The sequence below is a fragment of the Rhinopithecus roxellana genome, chromosome 10 (assembly GCF_007565055.1).
Source record: "Rhinopithecus roxellana isolate Shanxi Qingling chromosome 10, ASM756505v1, whole genome shotgun sequence".
In the NCBI taxonomy this organism is placed as follows: domain Eukaryota; kingdom Metazoa; phylum Chordata; class Mammalia; order Primates; family Cercopithecidae; genus Rhinopithecus; species Rhinopithecus roxellana.
The window spans coordinates 10,714,412-10,731,911 of NC_044558.1; the positions used below are offsets into that span (position 1 = coordinate 10,714,412).

General features: G+C 37.4%; 1 protein-coding gene across 1 annotated transcript in view; it reads left to right on the plus strand.

The window, feature by feature from the left end:
- LOC104672864 (pregnancy zone protein-like) overlaps positions 1 to 17,500 on the plus strand; it is a 50,040-nt gene that overhangs the window by 23,384 nt on the left and 9,156 nt on the right. Inside the window, exons 15-22 of the mRNA XM_030939226.1 lie at positions 964 to 1,113; positions 4,652 to 4,816; positions 6,710 to 6,797; positions 9,574 to 9,709; positions 10,228 to 10,456; positions 10,963 to 11,089; positions 11,290 to 11,411; positions 12,133 to 12,184. Coding sequence (XP_030795086.1) covers positions 964 to 1,113; positions 4,652 to 4,816; positions 6,710 to 6,797; positions 9,574 to 9,709; positions 10,228 to 10,456; positions 10,963 to 11,089; positions 11,290 to 11,411; positions 12,133 to 12,184 — 1,069 coding nt within the window. The remainder of the gene's footprint in view (positions 1 to 963; positions 1,114 to 4,651; positions 4,817 to 6,709; positions 6,798 to 9,573; positions 9,710 to 10,227; positions 10,457 to 10,962; positions 11,090 to 11,289; positions 11,412 to 12,132; positions 12,185 to 17,500) is intronic.

The following is a 17,500-nucleotide window of genomic DNA, read 5'->3' on the forward strand; positions in this document are numbered from 1 at the left end:
GCAATGTTTTCATAGTATATTGAATTAGAAAGATGAATACTACTGCATCTTGAAGATAAAATAGTCACTGATTTTTTTCATATATGTCTTCTGATAAGTGATTCCAAACTGCTATATTAATTCGGTAGACCACAAAGCTGGATTGTCATAGTGAAATTTAGCAACCTAAGTCAGATGTTATTTAGCTAAACATACTGATATTTCATTCCAACACAAATCAGTTTTCAGTCCAAGAGTCGAGGAAGTTACCTGATGCTACTACTGTGTAACTCAGATTCTACTCAAGAAATGTCTATATCAACAGAAGGAACCAATAGATTTACTTGCCAATTAATTTTTTTTGGCCAAAGTAGAATCAAATCTTTGGGAAAATTCTGCACAATTTCCTGTTGTTCTTTATTCACCATTGTTTAAATTGCCTGAACCAATGAACTCTTAGGCTGTATATTAGATATTTATTTTATTAAATGGACCAATAAATTCCCAATCATGATGCACAGTCCCACACTGCTTTAGAATTTCTGATGACTGAGACTGCCAACTGGAGGAGACTTCTGTTGACTGGTCTCAGGGGTGAAGTGTGATTTTCACATCACCATGCAAATTACACACAGTCATCACAAAAACACTGCACAGAGATAGGTCAGTGATAGCAAGGTATGCATCTTTCTTGTACGTGTGTTTTCAATTCTATGCAGCGTTTTATTTCTATATGATTCAAGTCAATTTATATTTCACCAGTTATGTAAGGAATAGAAAACCTGAGTTAACTGGCATCACATTTCCAGATTGTTCCAGAGACACTGAATTGGTAGTTCCTAGGCTGTTCATCTCTTAATCCTGCTCTAAGATGAATAAAGAGAAAGGAAGTATAGAAAAGACTACTCTTAGCCTGGAGTTGAAGGAAGGCTGGTTACTATAATAATTATAAAGCTGTCTGATTTAATCATATCTTCTTTACAGGTAACTTTGAGATTCTCCTCAGCTCAGAGCCTGCCAGCCTCAAACACCCACCTGAAAGTGACAGCCACCCCCCTCTCCCTCTGTGCCCTCCGTGCTGTAGACCAGAGTGTGCTGCTAATGAAGCCTGAAGCTGAGCTCTCACCTCAATCTGTGAGTCCCATTCCAGCCTTGGAGATCATGAAATGCTCACATGAGAAGATCATTTTTGGAAGTTAAAGTTCCAAAAATGTTTGCAAAAAACAAGTTCTTCAGAGTAAGAGGCAGGGTGTAGTTCCACAACAAGCAGAAATTGCATAAAGTACTTTACATACTTTATCTCATTGTATTCTCTGTTATATTCATTGAGGGAGCAATCTTGCTTGCCAAAACAATCTGTGCTATGCCTGGCACAGAATCTTTTTTTTTTTAACTTTTATTTTAAGTTCTGGGGTATATGTGCCAGATGTATAGGTTTGTTACATAGGTAAATATTTGCCATGGTGATTTGCTGCACAGATCAACCCATCACCTATCTAGGGGTTTTCTAGATATAGGATCATGTCATCAGTGAACAAAGATAATACCTAGGTATTAAGCCCAGCATCCATTAGCTATTCTTCCTGATGCTGTCCCTCCCCCTGCCCCCACCCCAACAGGCCCCAGTGTGTGTTGTTCCATGCCATGTATTCATGTGTTCTCAGCATTCAGCTCCCACTTATAAGTGAGAACATTCAGTGTTTGATTTTCCGTTCCAGCGTTAGTTTGCTGAGGATAATGGCTTCCAGCTCCATCCATGTTCCTGTAAAGAACATGATCTCATTTTTTATGGCTGCATAGTATTCCATGGTGTATATGCATCTCATTTTCTTTATCCAGTCTATCATTGATGGGCATTTAGGTTGATTCCATGTCTTTGCTATTGTGAATAGTGCTGCAATGAACATTTATAATAGAATGATTTCTATTCCTTTGGATATATACCCAGTAATGAGATTGCTGGATCAAATGGTATTTCTGCTTCTAGATCTTTGAGGAATCGCCACACTGTCTTCCACAGTGGTTGAACTAATTTGCGTTCCCACTAACTTTGTAAAAGTGTGCCTTTTTCTCTCCAACCTCACCCAAACTGTTGTTTCTTGCCTTTTTAATAAACACCATTCTGACTGGTGTGAGATGGTGAAAGACTGTTATGATTTCAGTTCTTCTCATCACCACATGGCACTTACTCTAAAACTGATCACATAATTGGAAGTAAAACCTTCCTCAGCAAATGCAAAAGAACTGAAATAATAACAAACAGTCTCTCAGACCACAGCGCAATCAAATTAGAACTCAAGATTAAGAAACTCACTCAAAACCACACAATTACATGCAAATTGAATAATCTGCTCCTGAATGACTCCTGGGTAAATAATGAAATTAAGGCAGAAACAAAGAAGTTTTTTGATGGAGAGTTCTGTAGATATCTATCAGGTCCACTTGATCTAGAGCTGAGTTCAGGTACTGAATATCTTTGTTAATTTTCTGTCTTGATGATCTGTCTAATATTGTCAGTGGAGTGTTAAACTCTCCCATATTATTGTGTGGGAGTCTAAGTCTCTTTGTAATTCTCTAAGAACTTGCTTTATGAAACTGGATGCTCCTGTATTGGGTGCATATATATTCAGGATAGTTAGCTCTTCTTGTTGAATTGAACCCTTTACCATTATGTAATGCCCTTCTTTGTCTTTTTTCATCTTTGTTGGTTTAAAGTTTGTTTTATTAGAAACTAGGATTATGACCTCTGTTTTTTTCTGTTTTCTCTTTGTTTGGTAAATTTTCCAACACTCCTTTATTTTTAGCCTATGTGTGTCTTTGCACATGAGATGGGTCTCTTGAAGACACATACTGATAGGTCTTGACTCTGTCATCTTGCCTAGCACAGAATCTTATGTACAATAGATGATTGAAACATTTTTAATGAGTGAGTAAATAAATAATAATTATTTGAGAAGGGTAGTATTAATTTAATATTATGAATGAAGAAAACACAACTAGGATATACTAAAAATAGGGTTAGCGTTTCTACAGGAAAGTGAACAAAATAACAAACTGGTAGGTTAAATTGTTCCAATAATAAACATTCCCTGAGCATATGACCTATTCCACTTGAGAAATAAGGCAACAATAAGAAATTGATGATAAAAACAATGCATTTTAAAGGAGGAATTCGATTCTAATTTCTTTTCTTTTAAATCTGCTTCCTAACCCACCACTAATATAATTTCAAGAAATTATGCAAAAATTTTATGCTTTTCTTAAAATCCAGACACTCACTCACTGGTTTTAAGTGTGGACAAAAGAGAGTTTCCATTCAATGTTGTCTTTAAAAATGTCTCTTGCAATGAAGCAATTTCAGAATAGCCCTATATTTTATTGGCTTCATGGTTCACTTATTTATTTAAGAAATATTTACTGCATCTTGACTATAAGATGGACTTTGTTTTGAGACCAGGATTATTAATGATGGACAATCCAGATTTGGTCTTTTACAATTTTGATTTATAACCTTGTGAGATTTAAAAACAAATAAGCAAGCAACAAAAACATATAAATATGTAATTTCAGATTTTTATAATACTATGAAAAGAATAAATAGAGTATTGATATCAAGAATAAAGGTGCTGAGAAATTTTTGAAATAGTTGAGCAATTTTGAAATTTTTACATTGGAGAATAGTGGAGAGGCCAGAGCAAGTTTACAAAAAAATGGAAGCAGCATGCCAAAGATTTTGAGTCAGAATGAATTTGGAGTGTACTGAAAAGGAAAAGGTAATCACCTAATATGTAACAGTGAGAGGGAAGGATGATAGAGGCTGCGGGTAGGATGGAAAACTAGAAAGATCATGGCAGGTTCTGTTTACTTGGTGTGGAGTTGGGAGTTGATAGTAAATGCAATGGCAAATCAATGAGGAAATTTACACAGGAGAGTGAACAATTGAGATGAATCTACTAAAAAGATCATATTTGCTGCTAAGAGTCTGGGAGCAAGAATGAAAGCACAAGAACAATTACTAAGTTATTACAGTAGCAAGATGACAAGTGACAGAAGCCACATTAGAAGGTCTGCAGGTGTGTTTAATGTCCTGAACACTGTATACCTGAGAAGGTGGCCTTACACTAGGCTCTGGGCAAAACCAAAGTGGAATTGAATTATTTCTCAGTTGTCCCTGCACCTGGATTTTTCTTAAGCTAAACTTGGTCCTAATATAGTAGACTAAAAAGAAAACTTGATACAGCCTTAATCATATGAAATGGAAAAAGGAAATGCATCAAGTATTGACGGGGATTATTTTAGGTGAGAGGGCTGTGAGTGGTTTTTATTTTTTCATTACGTGTCTCTGACATCCATATTTTCTACTTTCTTTTATAAGTAGGCATTTTTTTTTTTCTGGGAAATAGAGACTGTTTTATTTTTACTCAACCAAAATGAATTTTGAGATTTTGATCAATTCATTTCATCACTCTATATATTACTTTCTTTTGCACAACAAAAGAATTAGAATCCATGACCTTTGATATCACTCCATGATTCTCTGTGCTGCTTTTCATAATGTAAGCATGGGCATGTTAAATAAACACCATAATCTTTTAAATCGCCTGTGGGACATTATCACATTTTAAAATTTGTTTAAAAGAAAGAGATTTTCTTTGTTTTCTCAATGTTGCAGGTCTATAACTTGCTACCAGTGAAGAGTCCATTTACCTTTAGAGTTGGAGGTCCTGCGGATGAATATGATGAAAAATGCAACATTGCAAAAGACACAACTCACAGAGGAATCACTTCCACACCAAAGCAAGTCCTGGAGGGCGATGACATTTACCGTACCTTCATGGTAATTATTTTTTCCTAAAGCATAACAAAAATTGATTTCTACGTCTCTGTTTAGATGGAGAAACAATGGACTTCTAAGCTCTAGGATCTTTTCTCCCCTCCCTCTAACAGAATGATAACTAACAGGAAAATATTGAAATCTCAGAGACAGAGAACTTTGTGGACATACAGATGTTCACACATGAATTTTTCTACCACCTGAAACAGCAAGTGGTTTACTTTTAGGCCGCAATTCTTAACCAAATGGATCCCAAAGCTGCTTACCACCATCATATTCCCCTCTCAGTCAGTGACTCTTGGGGATTCCAACATGTGAGAAAACCAAAACAAAATATTTTCCACAACGTGTCTGACACTCTTGAAAAGGTGAGCGCCTTGTTGGCGGCCACCATCTCAGTCATTTGCACAATAAACACTTGCTGAATGAGGCCAGGCGCTGTGGCTCACGCCTGTACCTTTGGGAGGCCGAGGCAGGCAGATCATGAGGTCAGAAGATCGAGACCATCCTGGCTAACACGGTGAAACTCCGTCTCTACTAAAAATGCAAAAGAAAATTATCCAGGCGCCATGGTAGGGGCCTGTAGTCCCAGGTACTTGGGAGACCGAGGCAGGAGAATGGCGTGAACCCAGGAGCTTGCAGTGAGCCGAGATTGCACCACTGCCACCAGCCTGGGCGACAGAGCAAAAGTCCATCTCAGAAAAAAACAAAAAACAAAAAAAGCTTGTTGAATGAATACAGGATTGAATACATAAAGTGCAAAACTTTAGTCCTCACAGGGCAATAAAATTCCAGGAAAGCTTAAAGTTGTCTTTCATTAAGAAAAGATTAACAAAACTTGTATTAGAAATGTCAAGATGTCTTAAAAATGTAATTATTTAGTATTAACTGAGCAGAATTATTCAGGTTGTGAAATTAAATCTTATCACTATCAAAAAGCACTAAAGACTTTCATCACACCATCAAGAAAATATGTCATTCATCTGATAGAGGCCTACAGCTTAGCTGAAAGCCATTTAACTCTCTCTCTTCTGAACCTCCTGGAATCATGAATCAGATGGTAGAAGGATGAAAAGAATACTTCTTGGTTTATTAACTAGCTGTTTAATCTCTAAACATTTATTTCTGGTTTATTTCTTTCTGTTGCGTACGCAATCCCCATTGACAACTGTGCTCAAGAGTCCCACAGTTTCCCAAATACTGTGAGATAAAACAGCAAATAATATTTATCTGTGACCTACGTTGAAGAAGGGGGAAGACGGAAACAGGTGGACTGTAGACAACTGTGGGCATCTGAATGTGGGTTTTAGATGCAGGCATTTGAGACAATTAAAAGAAACTGATAAAAAAGAGGAAGGGACCACAGAAATGAGTTAAGCATAGATATTCAGGAAAAGCCATATCTTCTGGTAAAACATAAACAAAACAGAGTTTACTAAGATTGTAAAGAACAACCTCCAATATGCAAACCTTCCATTTAAAATGACAAGAAATAAGCAAAAAAAAATTCTCTCTGCAATAAAGCCATAAGGAGAGCTCTCTATATGCATACATAGACATGGATATTTGTTTCATGCGGAAAAATAAGTCTAAAATACTCAGTTTTAAGGATGCAAAAAAAATTTAAGGAGCATTAGAGTATACCAGACAATATTTAAAAATAAGAATCAGAAACAGGTTTGAATTCCCACTCCTGTTCACTCAATACTTAATGAACTTGACCTTCTATGACTCTGTTTTCATATTTATAAATAGCTCTCCGCATTATGTGTAATTTTCATGATGAGCCTATGAGCTATATGTAACATAATAGTGAAAGTACGATACAAATTCAGGAAATTACTCACAGTCTCAAGATTGGATTGCCACTCTACTTTAACAATTAATTTTTTTCAGGCCATAGGATTAGATATTTTTACCAACTCAAAAATCCATAAGCCACCTTTGTGTCTACCACGAAGATTGCGTGCCAACATAATAGGAGGTAAGGGTGTGATTTATTTTTCTGACAGAATAGAAGAAAAATTGTGCTTTATTGGGTTGGTTTAAGCTATTGGGTTGAAAAGCTATTTTTCTAAGTATTGGATCTTCAGACTGCAGCAACTTCTTGGTAAGTTAGCCCCAAATAATATTTTTTCCTCAAATAGAGGATTTTTAAGCAATTATTGTTATTTTCTCTTTGACATCAAAATCAACTACCTTTTTGTTTTTGCTTTTAATAGTCTTGCCATTTTAGATCTTCCTTATCCATGGTGGATTCGATACCTGAATTAGTCAGAATTAGATTAAATGGCAGTAACAAACTCCCACATCTCAGTGGGTAAGCATGTAATAGTTTGGTTTTTGCTCATACAAAATCTACTTGTGAGTTCAGACGCTCTCCAGAACAGCTCTATGCCAAACAGTGAGTCAGAGAGAACCATCTACTTTCCTCTGGTGACTCTGCCATCACCAACGTGGCTTTCAGGGTCATACCTATGGGGAAGGAGGTTGCATGTGACTCTTAAACCCCGGAGTAGGAATGGTTTACATCACTTCCGCCCATGTTCCTGCCCTAAATGCAAAAGAGGCTGAGAAATGGGAAGGCTCATGTGCATATTAACTGTCTCTGTCATATGTTCTTATGGAAAGTGAAGTGATTTATGTAATATTGAGCAAAAAGAGTGTAATGCAACTTTTGGCAGATACACTACCTCTGCATAGTCTCTTTGTGTGTTTCAAGTATACCTGGAAATGAGGAAAAATTGAAAAGGGCCTAACTCGAAATTCTTTTCTACTGCCATCAGACCTAGAGAAAATTTTCTCTGCACGCTTGAATGTCTACCCAATTTACTTTTTAATAAAAAATGAGGATGGCAGTAAAAAGTGTTAAAAAAAAAAAAAAAAAAAAAGAAAGAAACACATTTTAATACAGCAGATTCACTGCCTGGAAAGGCAAGGAGTAATGTTCTAGTTGGAAACAAAGGAGTCATTAAGGATATTTCCTCCCCAGGAAAAAAAAAAAAAAAAAAAAAAAAAAAAAAAAAAAAATCCTGTATAGTGAAAAAAGAACACTGTTTTAAGAACAAAGCGACAATTTTTCATCACACTCCTCTCTGCTATGACTATGTGACTTTGGAAATTTGCAGACTCACTTAACCTTTTAGAGGCTCAATTTCTTTAAATCTGAAGTCAGAATGAGAACACCAAACTCACTGAGGTATTGTGATTGTAAAAGGAAAAAAATCATGATTCCTTTAATGGCATGTTTGCTTAAAAAAAAGAAACTGAAAAGCATGATTAATTCACTTTCATTTCACTAAGTGTGTATTTTCTTTTCAACCCTAAGAGAAAATAGATCAATGGAAACAAAGGTATGATTTAGAATTCATGAAAACTCACAGTACATCATTACACTCTAACCCCAAATATTCTATAATACTCTACGCAAATTTTTCTTTTGGTGTTTGTTGCTTATCCATTTTTTCCTTCTCCTTTTCAGTTACATCACTTTAGTCTGTCTGTCATTATTTCATAGCTAGATTACTGAAAAACCATTCTAATTTATCTTCCTTGCCTCCAGCTTTTCTTTACCTCCATCTATCCCGCATGCCCTTAAACACTGCTTTTCTCAAGTCACTTATTTCTCAAACATAGTCACCACTTCCAGAATTCATAAGATTATTGCATTTAAGGTTTTAAAAGAGCACATCTATTATTTTATATATATCATATATGCATTTAAAATTACACACGTTACACACATATATAATTATCTTAAAAAAGTGATGCCCCAGAGATCAGAAGCTATATGATAGAATACTATTATAATAAAGATATTTAAGATAATATTATCAATATATTAAGATTATATATATCTTATATATACGTGTATCTTCTGATCTCTGGAATATCAATTTCTTTTTTATCAAGCTAACTAACTCCCGCCTTAACAGACCTTATTTATTTGTCCTAGCCTTCACGATATTTTATTATATATTACACCTTCTGTTTACATAATTTTGGGAAACACATCCTGAAAATAGCCATTCTTCTCTAGAGGGTAAATTTTATTATCCCTTCCACCTTTGTGTATATATTTGCACAGTCGTTTCCTGGGAATGCCTTCCCATTCTCCTCCCCCTCCCATCCATGAATGGGTTCCGCTTTGGTAAAGTCTTTTCCAGCCTAACTAAAGTTGATTGTCTTTTCATTCCTGACCTCCCATTGTCTATACCACATACTCTACTGAATCCTGTTGCTTATTGTTTATATCTCCATATTAATTCAATGTTGAAACAAGCAAACAAACAAAAAATCATTCCTGAAATCATCTTGCTTAACTAATATCCATTCCTCTTGTTTGATTCTCACTGCAAACAGAAGACATGTGAACACAATTTCAGTGTAAAAGCAATATTTGATGTATTAAATTACTCTTTAGCCTTCCCTTCACCAGTTGAATAATCATCCTAGAGAGAGCTACATTTGTTTTTGTTTTTTTTAATCAACTTTTATTTTAGATTCAGGAGGTACATGTACAGGTCATTTGCTTTTATTTATAAAGAAAAGTATATTTAGCTCTAGATTCTGTTTGAAGAAAAAATAGGATTAGCCTTTCTATGGGAAAGTGAACAAAATAACAAGCTGATAGATTAAATTGTTCCAATAATAAACATTCCCTGAGCATATGACCTTATTCCACTTGAGAAATAAGGCAGCAATAAGAAATTGATTATAAAACATGAGGTTCACACTGAGGCCTGTGTGTTGTCTTCCAGGACCAGGTCTGCGAGGCTTACCCCTAGGAGAAATAATGTACCCAATGGTCGGAGAAGAAACTCAGATATTGCAAGTGGAAGAGATAGTCCGGAAGTACTTCCCTGAGACCTGGATCTGGGATTTGGTAGCAGTCGAGTAAGTTGTGTGTTGCCTGGAATTTAGTTTAGGAAAGGGTTTGAATCTTGCTGTATGACTGACTTTATCCCGGATTCCTGTTCCTTTTAGTTCTGTTCTGCTCTTTGCTGGTAAATATTTAGGTGTATAGTTCATTTATCTCATAATTAAACAATACTAATTTTTCTTCTAATTTGGTCTATAGATAAATAATAGAAAGTAGGCTGCTACCAGCCCTCTTAAATAAAGGAAAGGGAAGGGGAGGGGAGGGAGAGTGAAAGAAACAACAAAAGGAAGGAAAGAATGAAAGAAAAAAGGAAGAAAGGGAGGGAGGGAAGGAGGGAGTAAGGGAGGTAGGGACAAAAAAAACTTTAAGACCTTACCAGGAGCACCAGTCCTTAGATCAAGTTTAGCATTTACCACACTAGGTTACTGAGTTATCATGTTCTAGGATCACCCATGCTTTGTGTTAAATAAATAAATAAATAAATAAATAAAGAGAGATTTGCTCACACTCCTCTTCTCTGCTCCTTCACTAGCTCATCAGGTGTAAGAGACCTGGTGATGCAGGTCCCTGACACCATCACGGAGTGGAAGGCCAGCGCATTCTGCTTGTCTGGAACCACAGGGTTTGGCCTCTCTCCTGTCGTGTCTCTTCAAGCCTTCCAGCCTTTCTTCCTGGAACTCACCCTCCCTTATTCTGTGGTGCGAGGAGAAGCCTTCACACTCAAAGCCACTGTGTTTAACTACTTGTCCATTTGCATTCGGGTAAGGGCACTTCTCTGGAAGTGAATGAGAATAGAAGAGAGTCACCATTCATTACCAGGTCTCCTAGGTAACCCAGGAAATCAGAACTGCATATGATATATCCTAATTTTGGAACAGACCTGGTACTAAGAGAAAAGGTACCTGACAGGTCCAAGGTTAGGTAAGGTTATATTCATTCAGGCTGCTACATCTGTGTACTCCTAAATTCAGACATTATGTCCACTTGATTGCTTCATGTTTTTCACTAAACACCCCTTTCTTCTGTTGGCACAAGGCTAAATCCTAAACACTTATCCTAACTCCTGTCAGTTTTTCCATTTTCTTGTTTCAAACACCTAAACTACAAAGCGTCTGATAGAGCTGGCCATGTTTGCATAGCTTCTCAGCAACTCTGGACTGACGGACATTGTCCCTCAGTCCATTTACCTGATGCACAGAGCACCTTCCCCAGTATTCATCCCGTTCTGCGTCCCTTCATAAACTTGTGCTTGGGTATGGGGGGACAGGTCATTGTGCAGCTAGAAGTCTCTTCCGCTTTCCTGGCTGTCCCAACAGAGAAGAATGAAGAATCTCACTGTGTCTGTAGAAATGGGCGGAAAACCGTGTCCTGGACTGTGACTCCAAAGTCACTGGGTGAGTAGTAATGCTATTAGCAAATTCCACTTCGTGTGCTCAGATGATTTTTTTTCTGCACTGACCCCAATACATACTTTTTCTCCTCCTTTAATACTAATCAAGAGGAAGACAACCACTGGATACACTGGGGAAACTGAAAAAGAAGAAACTGTTCAATATAGAATCACCGTTTAACTCTTAAGAACTTTGTTCCCCAGGAAAGGTGAATTTCACAGCTACTGCAGAAGCCGTGCATTCTCAGGAAGTGTGTGACAATGAGTTGACTGACGTCCCACCACTTGTGCAGAAGGACACTGTAGTCAAGCCCTTACTAGTTGAGGTATGTGAGTTTACTCTCTGTGAGTCTCAGAGCCCTTATTATTTCATACAGTGTTATCTAATATGCATCTGACAGTTGTTATGCCCAGACTGTTTATTCCCCGAAGAAGACCACCAGAGTCCAGAGTCAAAGCCAAGCAGCAAGGATCGTTAATGTAAGTTCGAACTTGGTCCCTCCGTTCTACAACATACAAGAGGGCTCCAAACAATGCGTGTGCTCGCTTTTTATAGCCTGATGAAAACAGGATATGTAAGGTTACAAGGGAATTCTTCTTGGTTACAGCATTACAATTGGTTAATGTATTAAGTTATACTTTTAGCAGCTTTCTTATTGGTTCCTGTGCTTTTACAAATGGTTGTAACCTTATCGGAGATTCTCCAGGTGTTGTTTTTCTTTGAGATATATGGAGGAATGTGTTTGTGTCGGGCCCAGGAAGTGGAGGCATATGGGGGGATGTCTCAAGGCTGTGATATATGGAGGAATGTGTTTGTGTCGGGCCCAGGAAGTGGAGGCATATGGGGGGATGTGATGTGTCGGGCTCAAGGCTGTGATATATGGAGGAATGTGTTCTTTCACAGTGACATTGAATTCCCAAGAATGTGGATAGATCTGCAATCCAATTTTTCACCAGCATTTTCTCCTTTGCTTTCAAGTGTTTAATTTTTCTTTTATACATTCAGTATTGCTTTACTTTTTTTTTTTATTTTTTGTCAATATAAAGCCTGAAGGAATAGCAAAGGAGGAAACTTTCAACATGCTGCTCTGTGCATCAGGTAAGTGTAATAAATAGAGAAAAATTTCATGTTAAGTGACTTGCCAGAGTATACAGTTGTGGAATGTCTTTTGGAGGCATGCTTTTCTCTAAGAGAGAGAGAGAGAGAGAGAGAGAGAGAGAGAGAGAGAGAATCTCGTACCCTCGTTAAAATCTAAGTACATTTGATGAAAAACATTGTCCTAATGAAAACCAGTTGGAATAAGCCTCAACTTTCTTAGGGAAATAAATAGAAAGTACTTTTCAGTTTAAAGTATTATTATTGTATTTTAAGAATAAAGAAATGGGCATAGAGAAATAAAAGTCTTGCTTAAAAGCTTAAAAGCTTTTGCCTAATAATAAGGACTAAGGCTGTTGACGTCAGGACAGGATTCTTTCTGATACATCTGTTTCTCAAATGTCTTTCTAAACCATGTTCAAAATGTTGAAATATCTGTGTGACACTAGCATGATTTACTATTCAATTAACAGTTTAAATGCACTCAGGTTTTTACTTAAACAAGTTATTTTAAGAGGAGCTCCAGGTCACTAACTTGTATAGAAAACCAACATTTTACTAATATCATTAATATAACAATATAAAAATTACCACTATATTGAAAGAGAGGGGGAAAAGCTAGCACTTTTTAAAGTTTATTTAAATTATCATTAAAAATGCAACTCTGTGCCATCTATAATCTTGACGATAATGCTTAGTCTGCAGATCTCTCTTCTTTATATGAAGATCCTTTGATAAAATCATTTAGTCAATGGCTTTAATAACAACTCTGTACTTGTGTCCAAAAATATACAACTTGGATCCACACCTTTTTCCTGAACTCAAACTCATGTGTTCAACTGCCCACTCCTCTCCACTTACAGGCTTGTAGGTCTCATAGGCATAACAAAATTAGCAAGTTTAAAACTGAGTATCTGCTCTTCCTCACAAACTTGCTCCTCCCTCAATCTCCTTCGTCTCAGATGATGAAAAATCTGTTCTTCTACTTGCTGGAGAGAAACACTTTGGAGTTCTTCTTTACTGCGTTCTTTCCCTTATACTCCCTACCCAATCCATGCACAAATCTAGTCAATTCCACCTTCAAATTGTATCCAGAACCTACCCACTTCTCTCCATCTCTACTACTCTAATCCTTTCTCTTGCAGGCTCTCAATAGCTTTCTAACTAGTCTCCTAATCGTCTCTTCTTATTCCCCTTCAGCGAGAGGGATCCTTTAAAGCATGTGTCAGATCGTGTATCTCGTCTTCTCTAACCCTTTCAGGAATCTCCCATATCCCCCCAAAGTTAAAGCGTAAGCTTTTAATGCACTTAGAACTCAGCTCTGCACCACGTGGACCTAATAGACATCTACAGAACTCTCCACCCCAAATCAACAGAATATACATTCTTCTCAGCACCACATCGCACGTATTCCAAAATTGACCAAATAGTTGGAAGTAAAGCACTCCTCAGCAAATGTAAAAGAACAGAAATTATAACAAACTGTCTCTCAGACCACAGTGCAATCAAACTAAACTCAAAATTAAGAAACTCACTCAAAACTGCTCAACTACATGGAAACTGAACAATCTGCTCCTGAATGACTGCTGTGTACATAACGAAATGAAGGCAGAAATAAAGATGTTCTTTGAAACCATTGAGAACAAAGATATAACATACCAGAATCACTAGGACATATTTAAGGCAGTCTGTAGAGGGAAATTTATAGCACTAACTACCCACAAGAGAAAGCAGGAAGGATCTAAAATTGACACCCTAACATCACAATTAAAAGAACTAGAAAAGCAAGAGCAAACACATTTAAAAGCTAGCAGAAAGCAAGAAATAACTAAGATCAGAGCAGAGCCGAAGGAGATAGAGATGCAAAAAACCCTTCAAAAAAATCAATGAATCCGGGAGTTGGTTTTTTGAAAAGATCAACAAAATTGATAGACCGCTAGCAAGACTAATAAAGAAGAAAAGAGAGAAGAATCAAATAGACACAATAAAAAATGATAAAGGGGATATCACGACCGACCTCACAGAAATACAAACTATCATCAGAGGATACTATAAACACCTCTGTGCAAATCAACTAGAAAATCTAGAAGAAATGGATAAATTCCTGGACACACTCTCCCAAGACTAAACCAGGAAGAAGTTGAATCCCTGAATAGACCAATAGCAGGCTCTGAAATTGAGGCAATAATTAATAGCCTACCAACCAAAAAAAACTCCAGGACCAGACGGATTCACAGCCGAATTCTACCAGAGGTACAAGGAGGAGCTGGTACCATTCCTTCTGAAACTATTCCAATCAATAGAAACAGAGGGAATCCTCCCTAACTCATTTTATGAGGCCGACATCATCCTCATAGCAAAGCCTGGCAGAAACACAGCAAAAAAAGAGAATTTCAGACCAATATCCCTGATGAACATCGGTGCAAAAATCCTCAATAAAATACTGGCAAACCAAATCCAGCAGCACATCAAAAACCTTATCCACCATGATCAACTGGGCTTCATCCCTGGGATGCAAGGCTGGTTCAACATATGCAAATCAATAAACATAATCCAGCATATAAACAGAACCAAAGACAAAAACCACATGATTATCTCAAAAGATGCAGAAAAAGCCTTTGACAAAATTCAGCAGTCCTTCATGCTAAAAACTCTCAGTAAATTCGGTATTGATGGAACGTATCTCAAAATAATAAGAGCTATTTATGACAAACCCACAGCCAATATCATACTGAATGGGCAAAAACTGGAAAAATTCCCTTTGAAAACTTGCACAAGACAGGGATGCCCTCTCTCACCACTCCTATTCAACATAGTGTTGGAAGTTCTGGCTAGGGCAATCGGGCAGGAGAAAGAAATAAAGGGTATTCAATTAGGAAAAAAAGAAGTCAAATTGTCCCTGTTTGCAGATGACATGATTGTATATTTAGAAAACCCCATTGTCTCAGCCCAAAATCTCCTTAAGCTGATAAGCAACTTCAGCAAAGTCTCAGGATACAAAATTAATGTGCAAAAATCACAAGCATTCTTATACACCAGTAACAGACAAACAGAGAGCCAAATCATGAGTGAACTCCCATTCACAATTGCTTCAAAGAGAATAAACTACCTCGGAATCCAACTTACAAGGGATGTGAAGGACCTCTTCAAGAAGAACTACAAAACACTGCTCAATGAAATAAGAGGACACAAACAAATGGAAGAACATGCCATGCTCGTGGATAGGAAGAATCAATATCGTGAAAATGGCCATACTGCCCAAGGTAATTTATAGATTCAATGCCATCCCCATCAAGCTACCAATGACTTTCTTCACAGAATTGGAAAAAACTACTTTGAAGTTCATATGGAACCAAAAAGGAGCCCGCATTGCCAAGACAATCCTAAGCCAAAAGAACAAAGCTGGAGACATCATGCTACCTGACTTCAAACTATACTACAAGGCTACAGTAATCAAAACAGCATAGTACTTGTACCAAAACAGAGATATAGACCAATGGAACAGAACAGAGTCCTCAGAAATAATACCACACATCTACAACCATCTGATCTTTGACAAACCTAACAACAACAAGAAATAGGGAAAGGATTCCCTATTTAATAAATGGTGCTGGGAAAACTGGCTAGCCCTACGGAGAAAGCTGAAATTGGATCCCTTCCTTACATCTTATATGCAAGTTAATTCAAGTTGGATTAGAGACTTAAATGTTAGACCTAAAACCATAAAAACCCTAGAAGAAAACCTAGGTAATACCATTCAGGACATAGGCATGGGCAAGGACTTCATGTCTAAAACACCAAAAGTAATGACAACAAAAGCCAAAATTGACAAATGGGATCCAATTAAAGTAAAGAGTGTCTGCACAGCAAAAGAAACTACCAAACTACCACCAGAGTGAACACGCAACCTACAGAATGGGAAAAAATTTTTGCAATCTACCCATCTGACAAAGGGCTAATATCCAGAACCTACAAAGAACTCAAACAAAATTTACAAGAAAAAAACAAACAACCCCATCAAAAAGTGGGCAAAGGATATGAACAGACACTTCTCAAAAGAAGACATTTATGCAGCCAACAGACACATGAGAAAATGCTCATCATCACTCGCCATCAGAGAAATGCAAATCAAAACCACAATGAGATACCATCTCATGCCAGTTAGAATGATGATCATTAAAAAGTCAGGAAGCAACAGGTGCTGGAGAGGATGTGGAGAAATAGGAACACTTTTACACTGTTGGTAGGACTGTAAATTAGTTCAACCATTGTGGAAGACAGTGTGGTGATTCCTCTAGGATCCAGAACGAGAAATACCATTTGACCCAGCCATTGCATTACTGGGTATATACCCAAAGGATTATAAATCATGCTGCTATAAAGACACATGCACATGTATGTTTATTGCGGCACTATTCACGATAGCAAAGACTTGGAATCAACCCAAATATCCGTCTGTGACAGACTGGATTAAGAAAATGTGTCACATATACACCATGGAATACTATGTACGCATAAAAAAGTGTGAATTCGTGTCCTTTGTAGGGACACGGATGCAGCTGGAGACCATCCTTCTCAGCAAACTATCACGAGGACAGAAAACCAAACACCGCATGTTCTCACTCATAGGTGGGAATTGAACAGTAAGAACACTTGTACACAGGGCAGGGAACATCATACACTGGGGCATGTCGTGAGGTGGGGGGAGTGGGGAGGGATAGCATTAAGAGATATACCTAATGTAAATGACAAGTTAATGGGTGCAGCGCACCAACATGGCACGTGTATACATATGTAAGAAACCTGCATGTTGTGCACATGTACCCTAGAACTTAAAGTATAATAAAAAATTTTAAAAAAAAGAAACCCTTGCTACCCCATGATTTCACATCTTCCTAACCTCTCCTTCACTCACCCCATGCCGGCCACACTGACCTCCTTCTTCCTACTGGAATACATCCGGCATTCTTCAGTCTCTGGAGTCCTTTTACTTTTTGTTCCTTTTTCCTGGAAGTGTCTTCCCCCAGGTTTGGATAAATCTGGCTCCTTGACTTACTTAGAGTCTCTGCTCACATAGGACTTTCTATCAATGAGCTTTTCCATAGGGAGCCCCCTCCCTACATCCTGCACTTCCTGATCTGCCTTGTTTTACTAGCTCACCATAGAAACGCTTACCCTGCTTTAATTTTCTCTATAGCACTTTTCAACATCTAGCATACTAAATATACTCTTGCTTTTTTTTATCTTACTCTTCCCCTAAAACTGAAATCTCCAGGAGGCCAGGAAATTTGTTTTGAAAGTTTTGGTATCATTGCACTT